Here is a 10,384-nt window from a genome sequence, read left to right as displayed (position 1 = left end):
GACATTCTTAAACACTTGAGAATGTTCCTGCAATCTTATTGGTTCTTACGTGTGCTATGACACGATATCAAACGGGTCAGCGAGTGTGTATCGACGCGAGACGCGTACTCGTAATTTGAACTAATCGTAGGCGCATAGCAACACGGGACTGATCGATTTTAAGCCCTAGGTATAATTCCTTGCAAAATGTAGGACTTACCTTGATCAAAATTTGTAATACTTGTCATATTTGTACTTGAATTGAAGTGTTTAAGAATGAGAATAAAGTTGTTTTTAGCCGCTGTCGTGCATCTATCGTCTCATATAACACGGGCGTCACATTATTTTTGACGTAAAACAACTCGGCTTCGCCTCGTTGTTTTACTTAAAATGTCACGACAGCGGCTAAAAACAATACCTTTATTCTCTAATTCTTACATGTGTCAATGGGTTAATATTGACAAGAAATAAGGAGTTATTTTTTACTTTTTTATCATTAATTATTATGGGTGTTTTGCTTGAGCCGTTTACTACTCGTCGAAGTTTATACACAGAGATTTCAATTCTTTTCAATGTGCTTGAATCAGTCTCGGAGTTAAAGGAGTATTTCGTGATCATAGCGTCCTCTTTTTATGATATTTTTCAGTAGATATCAACGAAAGCTTATTCCCAAAATGTCAGTTGATTCCGAGTTATGCATTATTATGTGTATTAAACTGCTCCATAGGCCAGTGTTGTAATTTCGTTTTGGTGTACCAGAATGTAATTCAAATTTAACGATATTTTTCCTAAACGAATAAATCTGCAAGAAATTTTTGGTACATTATGGTATGCTCAGTGGCATAAAAATCTAAACCTTTTTAGAGAAAAGTTTTGGGATGAGACTGTGGATCACGAAGTGCCCTTTTAATTTCATTCAATTCTCATTATGTACATTTGATACAGTCTCGAGGATAACTTTGTTCAATTCTCCTGTTCATTTGTTATGCTACGTGGATTTACGTCAATAGAGGTTATCCACGTTACTCATGTGTGACTTCTAACAAAAGGCGTTGGTTTACGTAGTATTCCTCATTCAAACCAATTCAATGCATGAATTCGGAGTTAACTTGCATGACTTGCATGACTTTGGCGGGCTATTTTGAAACAGTCATGATTGCACAATGCACATGCAGGTACTTCTTTTGACAATCCTAAACAAGGTATAGACGAATACAACGAGCCGAGTCATGGTCAGGATTTGGTCGGCCATTACTGGGTCCCCGGCGCGCCAAGCTGGTGTTGTGAAGGCCCAATTTGGTGGATTAAAGCCGCTTGAAAATCAATGTTATACTGTATTGTGTTGTAAACTTTCATCATTCTTTTGTCTACGTGTAACACGGGTGATGTAATGCAGTTTAAATCTCCCGCCAAGGACGCATCATTTCACATTTCAGGTGAGATATACTTAGCGGGGACCCAGCCATGGATGCCTTTGAGGTGTATAAATGCGTGAAATTGGATTGGTCTATAGCAGTCGCTGATAGGATATGCAGCTTATAGAACACGGATAACCTCTATTATCCTATCCATTGGATTACAGGTGATTTTACCAGTCTAGTGGTTACCTCCGTTCAATTCTAATACCCATAGAGGTTATACGTGTTCTATAAGCTGCATATCCTATCAACGACTGATATACCTTGTTTAGGACTTTCAAAAGAAGTCCCTGCATGTGCAACCAGCGCACTGAATGATCTATTGTTCTATTGTGTCCGATTTGAGCGCTGACATATTGGAAAATGTTGCCAATCAATATTTATGAGAGTGTACATTCAACGTCCAATTTTCGAAATTGGGTGACTTGTGCTTGGCAGGTGTAAAATACATCTGACTGGGCGTTTTAAATACGTAACGCATAAAGGCATTGACATCATCGAATGGCTGCCTATAGTGCTGTTAGTGTTAGGCCTATGTGGGGGGGGGGCTGTGTTTAGTTTCTATACTAATTATTATAAGGTCTACATTTATTTGTCATTCCTTTCTTTTCCTTTCTCTGTACTTATTCTTTCCTTGCTAAAGTATCACTCCGTCTTCTTATCTCCCTTCCCTCTCCATCCCCTCATACTTTTGTCCCTCTTTCTCTCTTCCTCCAGCCCCTCTCATTCTTCATGTCCCTCCTCCACCTCTTCCTCCCTCATCCCCTCCCAAGAGAGCTGCCCCCCCCCTTCAGTACACCACTGTTTATGACATTCTCCTTCTTAAAATAAAATAAAATGTCAATTTGTAAAACAACTTTTATATAGGCATACTAGACATGCAGACATGGCAGCATTGATGTGTAATCATTCAGCAAGCGCATTCAGTTTATTTAAATGAAGCACCTACAGTCAGTGGGGTGACAACGAACTGCATCAGCGGCTAATGTGTGCCTTTTGTGCTTACGGCTACGCAATCACACCCTTGGGTGGTATGACAACAAAAGGTACTTTTCGTTATAGTAGGCGCTTTCACGCGACTTTCATTTGATCACTTATTGACAGTAGTCTGCTAGGTAAAGCGTTAATACACTGTCGGGTAAGCTTACCGATTTTAATGGTGGAAGCCCTTTGTCCCAAACAAAAGGTACCTTTCGATGAATAGCTTGTCAGATTTCAAATCGGCACAAGTGTACAATGCGTTACATAATCTATTGCCTCTCCATCTTTAATAGCTCCATGTGTGCAACCATCACTGTTTCAAAATAGCCCACCAAAGTCATGCAGGTAACTCCGAGGTCGTGCATTGAATTGGTTTGAATGAGGAATACTACGGGAACCAGCGCCTTTTGTTAGAAGTCACACATGAGAGAAGTGGATTACCTCTATTGGATGAAGTCATTTTAAGGTTGAAAAAAAAGGTCAAAATTTGAGGAAATCATTGTCTTTTTTTTAAATTAATTTTTTTTAAAAATCTTTAAGGGGTCGGTCACCCACCTTTGCACAGTATTTTTATGGGACCTTTAGAGCACATCAGACATCCTAAATTGCATGGGGAATGTCTTTCCCGTATCATTTTTTTTTAATTCGTGATATAAAACAAATTAAAAATTTATATCGTTTTAAATATTTTTGATATTTAACAGCCATCGATGTCAATTTTATAAATCTACTGACATGTACTTGAAGTGTATGTAGATGGGAGGAAAAGCCGTCCGTGACAATCGTGACCTTTCGTATTGAAGATATACATTTCTGCCAAAAAACACCTGGAAATTTTAAGGGAAAATGTATATCGTCAATAAGAAAGGTCAATTTTCTTATATGATGGATGGCTTTATTTCGTTTTCGGTTTGAACCAAAGATGACACGTTCGGTTTTCCCCAGGTAGAGAAAGCTGGTTGTCAACTAGCCAACTGTTACAGGAATCAAGAACAAGTTAATTTTTTCAGTAATAATATCCGGATCTCTGTGAGAAACAAGAATTGTGCAGTCATAAGCATACAGGAGAAGTTTAAAGTCGACACTAATGCTCATATCATTAATATAACACAGGAAAAAGTGGACCTAAAAGACTACCCTGTGGAACCCCACATGTGACGTCAAATGGTTCAGAAACAGAATTACCAATGCAAACAACTTGTTTACGCGCAGACAAATCAGTTCAGTTCAGTTCAGTTCAGTTTATTTTTATCACATTCCAACCATACAAATAATTACATTGGTTATGAAAAGGCTTTTACAAACACCGGTTGACATGGCAAAAATTATGATGATAAACGCAGAGTGTGTTGTTGTGGCACCCTTTACAAAAGTCACTAAAATAAAAACGAGATAAACAAAAATATGGAAAGATAATAAATACATTTCAAAGATATGTGCCTTGAGAATAGGGAAATCAAATACCAAACCTACACAGTACACCTACAAAGCAGTGTCCCAAATATACCAAATAATACCAACAATAGTATTTTGTGACTTGCGATTAATCTCAATAAACACTAAGTCACAATGATTGCAATCAAGCTTAAGATCAATTCGTTCGCGGAAATTATGTTTGGATTTATATAAAACGACGTCTCATGTTTTAGCTCCTTTTCTTTCCTGCCTTTTCTTTCCTGCATTGGTGAAGTCGACTGTCGACTATTAATTAAACCATGTCTTACTAAAGCCGTAAATATCAAAATGATGATCAAAAGGGGGGACATAATTTGAAAACTCGTTTACAACAACAACAACAACAACAAAACCGCATTTTATAGCGCCTTACGCATACACCTCAAGGCGCTGAACAAAAGTAAGACTAAAACCAATACATTACTAAAAAACCCTTAATACCTTAATCGTACAGATTACACAAAAATATATATGAAATACACACTGGCTTTAATTAAAAGTACACAAGATAATATGTTAAAAACCTGCAGCAGAATATATACAAAGCAGGCTCCAATGCACAAAGTCAATGTTAAAATGATGCAGATTGTCGAACAGAAATGTCTTCAGAGCCGATTTGAACTGAGATATCAAGTCTATTGCACGGATGTGAGTGGGTAGCTGATTCCATAATTTTGGCGCTGAAACCGAAAAAGCACGATTGCCATATGTATATGTGCGTACGGAACCGAGTGGGGGTGGTTTTAGCAGACGTTGACTTGAAGAACGTAGTGAGCGCGTCGGTGTGTAGATGGTAACCAGATCAGTAAGATAAAGAGGTGCAAGTCCGTGGATGATCTTGAATGTCAGAAGAAGAGTTTTAAACATAATCCGTTTGCGTACCGGCAACCAATGGAATTGACGAAGAATAGGACTCATGTGGACGCGACCCCTAACACAGGTGACTAGCCGAGCTGCGGCGTTTTGGATTCTCTGTAACCTATCAAGTTCGAATTGAGGAAGTCCGTATAACAAGCTGTTGCAGCTATCTAACGGGATGTTACAAATGAGTGAACAAGTGTTTCAACAGACGCCTGATCGAGGTACTTTCTTAACTTGCCGATGTTGTAGAGAGCAAACGAGGCACTACGGCAGATGCTGCTTACATGCTGGGACAGAGTCATGTGATCATCAATGATGACGCCCAGATTCCGTGCAGTAGAAGAAGCAGGTACATTTGCATCACCCCACACACTGTGACGCTGTCGGTATCATGAATAAACCGAGAAGTGATGTGTAAGATCTCGGTTTTGTTGTCATTAAGCATGAGCTTGTTGGTGATCATCCAACTTTTGAAGTCACTAATACAACGTTCGATGCGGGCGATGCTGGTGTTTGACTCATCAGATCTGAAGGTAAGGTACACTTGCGTGTCGTCAGCGTACATCATGCTGTGAAGATCATGTGCTTCGATAATATCATCAATGGGGGACGAATAGAACGAGAAACTCATCGGTCCTATTACTGAGCCTTGTGGTGCTCCATGGATAACTGTCCGTGGAATCGAACGCACTCCATTTACAACAATGCACTGTTTGCGCAGGGGTGCAAATATGTGATTTCTTCCTCAGGAGCAAGGTTTTAGGCTCAGGATTTCCTCAATCATAACCAGACATACAATAACTTTATTCTGCACTTGGAAAGATGAGAATGGTAATGGTGTTTTTAGAGAGACTCTATATGTATTAGTCTTCAAACTGCCAAAACTTATTGGGATAAATGTGCGTGCGTAGCGCGCAAAATTGGTATTTTACACCAGGTCTGGTCCCATGATTGGGGTGAATTTTCGTGAGACTTTTCCTTTGCCCCTCCATTTTCTCTTTAATTCTTTATCAGGGGCCTTCAGGGCATTGCTTCATTGCCTCAAGCACCCTTTCAAAGTTTGCAAGTTTGATAGACTTGTTGGCAAAGTCCAGGGCTGGGTTTATCTTCCTTTTTCTGGTGGGGGGGGGGGGGCTGGTCCAGGCCCCAAACTCACCGTGAGGAAGACAAGTACGCTCAAATGGCCAAGTTTCGGGTTACAAAAAGGAGGCATAAGATTGACAGTGGCGGTGAGGGTGACGAGCATGTATGTTGTTCCAATTTAACTGGTACATTTGTGTGCGAAGCGAGTAAAAAAAAATTCAATTTTAGACTATTTTAGCCCAAAATGAAGCGCTTGAAATTTGCAATATTACCATATTTTGGTCCAAAATATGGTGTGTTTGGTCTAAAAAAGAACAAGGCCATGCAATTTTTTGGACCCCAAAAGTTGGAGGCCCTAGGCCAATGGTAAATCCGGCCCTGACAAAGTCATGGTAGTATTGTGTTTTGACACCACTCTTCAGTCCAGGTCGCACTGGCACTTCTGATTTATTGGTATCGATACACTGAATTTCCTCATATATGACTTTTTCCATAATATCCTCATTGCCCCCTCTGTGTAACTTTCCTCCGTTATGTGGCCTATTTCCACCTACCTTCACCCAACTTCTTTTTTTTCTGTTTACATTAAATTGAATACCTCCTCAAATATGAATTAATACCCATTTCCATATTCTAACACCAGCACCTTCCTCTTATTCCCTGAACAATCATGTGAATTCCTCAAAAGTTTGCACTTGAAACCAGTGTCTTGAGATTTCCTCTTCCATTAGGCATTTAGTAATTTCACTGCCTCACAGCCCTCACCTATTGTTATCTTATGCTGAGATGTTTTCCTCTTCGTCATCTTCTACCTCACTCCTCCGCCTCTTCCTCTTCCACTTCTTTCCTCTTTTTCTTCTCCCTCTCTTCTTTTTATTTCCTTCTCCCTTCCTCTTTTTTCCTCTCTTTCTTTTTTCTTCTCAAGGCATCATTTCCTCAATTTTGACTGTCATTTCCTAGGAGCGGTGCTCCCCGCTCCCGCACAATTTGCATCCCTGTCAGTTTGCGTCCGGTGAAGTACGATGTTAACCAACGAAAAGCAGTTCCGTTTATACCAAATCGTTCCTTGAAGCGAGATAGAAGAACTGCATGGTCCAGAGTGTCAAATGCCGCCGATAGATCTAAGAGTGCAACGACGACATGTTTATGTGAGTCCACGGCCCGCAGAATGTCGTTGGTAACACGCACAAGAGCAGTTTCAACACTATGATGCTTGCGATAGGCCGACTGATGCTTAGCATGAAGTCCATTTTCAGCAACATAGTGTTGAAGTTGTTGGACAGCAACCCGTGTCTTGAATAAGAACGGTAAGTTGGAAATGGGACGATAGTTATTGAGTTTGTCTCTATCGAGGTTGGGCTTCTTCAGCAGAGGTCTAACGAGAGCTTCTTTCAGCACAGATGGAATATCACCATTACAGAGAGATGCGTTGATGATCTTCGTGATAATAGGCACAATGACATCTAAAAGTTCCGGTGAAGCAAGCACGCGAGTTGGCATAGGATCAAGAGCACAAGACGATTTCGAAGAATCCATAATGATCTTACGCACTGTCTCATTGGAGATTGGTTCGAATTCTTGAAAGCTAGCAGTACAAGAGTCTTGTAGGTCGATGGACATAGGAGGTGGTTCAGCATCATCAAGTTTTTGGCGGATGTTGTTTATCTATGTGTCAAAGAAGTCATGGAACTGGTGGCTCAGTGACTCCAGAGAGTCATGAGATGGGAGAGCATCAAAGTCTTAATCGTAGAAAGTTTATCTACGATGCGAAAGAGTTGCTTTTGATTAGCAGCAGCAAATTGTTCTTGATAATGCTCAGTCTTAGCTTTATCGAGAGACATTTGATATTCAGTGCATGTTGCTCGAAAAGTATCCTTGTCCACCTGCAAACCTGATTTCATCCACTTTCTTTCTGCTTGGCGCTTTCCCTCTTTTTATCACGCACTCTATCAGTGTACCATGGCGCATGAGGGCGGAGAGATATCGTGCGCTCAACCTCGGGGGCGTGCTTGTCCAAAAGTTCGCGAAGGGTTTTATTATATTTTTCAACAAGAGAAGTGACGTCACTACAATCATTCTCGGTCATATTCGAAAGATCTGAGGAAAGAATGTCTGTGCGAAGATCTTGATAATTGATGTGACGGAGCGGTCTATATGTCACAGACTGCTTGCTTAACTTTGGTCGTGAAATGTCAAGTTCACATCTAACAGCTGAGTGATCTGATTTAGTCCCGTGGTTCACATAGGGATTAACAACAAGAGCTTCGGCGTCATGCGAAATTATCAGATCAAGCGTGTGACCCTTCTTGTGCGTGCTTCCCGAAATATGTTGTTTGAGGCCAGCAGTTGTGAGGATGTTGAGGAAACGAGATGCGTCACGGTCGTTATAGTCGTCGACATGGAAATTAATATCTCCTGCTATTACTAGGCGACCAGGGTACACAGCTATTGTTTCAAGCAGCGAGGAAAATTCATCTAAAAACTGATTTGTAGTGAGATGATTCTCTTTTGACGGCGGTGGGCGATAAATGGAGATCAGTCTGAATTGCGAACGATCTGTTGATGTGATGAGCAAATCGACACATTCAAATGATTTGAAAGCGGGAACATCATTAGCTTTGATATCAAATTCTCTGCGGTAGATAACGCAAATGCCGCCACCTTTTCTTCCAATCCTTGGTGCAGAAAAAATATCATAGCCAGGAAGAGTAGCTTTGAAATCAGCAATAGAATGATTGTCTCTATTATCACCCGTTTGCCAACTTTCAACGACGCTTAAAATATCAAGTTTCAGCGATATTATTAGATCGCATAGATGAGTGGTTTTATTCTTGATTGATCGTGAGTTCCAAGAAGCAAACTTTGTCCTCAGTTTATTCGATCTATTCGAGCATGATATCTTATGAAGATTGTGGTGATTAACTGTTCTTAGCAACGATCGGTTGTTGGTGACGCTCTCCGTTGTTACCCGATTGGAAGTCACAACATTAATAGGTCTTTGTTTATGACGTCCACCCCTACAGCCTCGTTTTGTTTTCTTTGCAATTTTCAAGTCTTTAAGAGAGTTTCATAGTGTTTTGCTGAGTGGCTTGTTTATCACACCTTTCCGCAAATTGTAAAGCGAGTCTTTCCCGTAGAGAAATGGTCTCATGATGTGACAAAGTGCAAAATACTTAGTTCAAATGCACACAAATGATCAAAATTTGGCATAGTTGACAGTACATAGTGATAGTGCATACAAGATGATAAGCTATGATATTGATGCTGGCAAAACTTAGATCGTCGAAAGCAATTTTCGTGAATACCGAAAAAATATGCGAGCGAAAATGTTTGCATATTTAGGCTCCTGGTGTTAAGGGCTGGGGTATGAACGTTTGGACAGTATTTATTTTGGGACATTAGAGCACATCAGACATATCGAATTGCATTCTGAATACGAAGAATGTTATTCTGATATCAAATAATTTTGGTTTTTGAAATTCGCAATTTAATACACATTTTATGGCAAATCATTAAAATTGATATTTTGATATTTAACAGTACTCGAAGTAAACTTTATAAATCTGATGATTTATACTTAACGTGTATGTAGGTGGGATGAAAAGCCGACGATCAATTGAAAATTTTGACCTTCGTATTGAAGATATGGATTTTGTTGCCCAAAACACCCAAAAAAATTAGGTCTTTTGGAGAAAAAATCCATATCTTCAATATGAAAGGTCAACATTTTCAATTGACCGTCGGCTTTTCTTCCCTGCTACATACACTTTAAGAATATATCATTAGATTTATATAATTTACTTCGAGGACTGTTATATATCAAAAATTTGAAAAATATCAAATTTGTATAATTTGTCATAAAATTGGTATTATATTGTGATTTTCAAAAATGAAAATTATTTGATATCAGAAAGACATGCTTCGTATTCAGAATACAATTCGATAGGTCTGAGGTGCTCTCATGTCCCTCAAAAAATACTGTCGAAACGCAATAAACGCTCATTTTAGATCCCTTAAGATGCAGGATTGAGAGGTTACTGGTACTAAAGTCTGATTCGTCGGACTAGTCCTCGTCACCTAAATAATTGATTTTTCATAGCTAAGATTCTGGGAGTCATCAAAAAATCATTATGTGAATTAAGTAAGCAGTTGAATGAAAAGGGGTCAAATTGGATATATGTACAGAATATAAAACAAAGTGCAAATTATAAACTTTTGACTATATTGACTAGTACTAAAACCACAATAGTGTACATCAGAGCAAAACAGTTATTAACCAATTATGGACCACAAAGTTTGTTATGTGGTTTCATAGCGATGGATATTTTGTGCTTACGAAATAGTCACTGCAGTTTTCTCTGACAAGCCTTCCACGTATGGAATTATCATCATTCCTTTGGTTTCTGTCTTCTGGGTGGTTTTCTGCTCTCCTTCAATTCCGCTTTACCTTCCACCTGTTGTTTTGTCATTTCAAACGTTGGATAACCGGAACTTTTTTTTTTGCTTTTTTGATCATACCTTCTTCCTCCTCCTTATCTTTGTCTTCTGGCAAGCAACCTTCTTATGACGCCGATTTTTTGATGGAGTAGGTATTGCGACACGAAATT

At 39.4% G+C, this 10,384-nt stretch overlaps 1 protein-coding gene across 1 annotated transcript; it reads right to left on the bottom strand.

The window, feature by feature from the left end:
* Window positions 1-4,861: 4,861 nt before the first annotated feature.
* On the bottom strand, window positions 4,862-10,166 carry LOC140166871 (uncharacterized). Its single transcript, XM_072190359.1, has 4 exons — window positions 10,114-10,166; window positions 7,987-8,551; window positions 6,762-7,442; window positions 4,862-5,074 (listed from the first exon to the last, which is right to left on the bottom strand). The coding sequence occupies exons 1-4, from the start codon at window positions 10,164-10,166 to the stop codon at window positions 4,862-4,864; spliced, it is 1,512 nt and encodes a 503-aa protein (XP_072046460.1).
* Between the last annotated feature and the right edge of the window lie 218 nt (window positions 10,167-10,384).

This window comes from Amphiura filiformis, chromosome 12 (genome assembly GCF_039555335.1).
Source record: "Amphiura filiformis chromosome 12, Afil_fr2py, whole genome shotgun sequence".
NCBI lineage: Eukaryota > Metazoa > Echinodermata > Ophiuroidea > Amphilepidida > Amphiuridae > Amphiura > Amphiura filiformis.
This window is presented reverse-complemented; position numbering and strand designations above follow the sequence as displayed.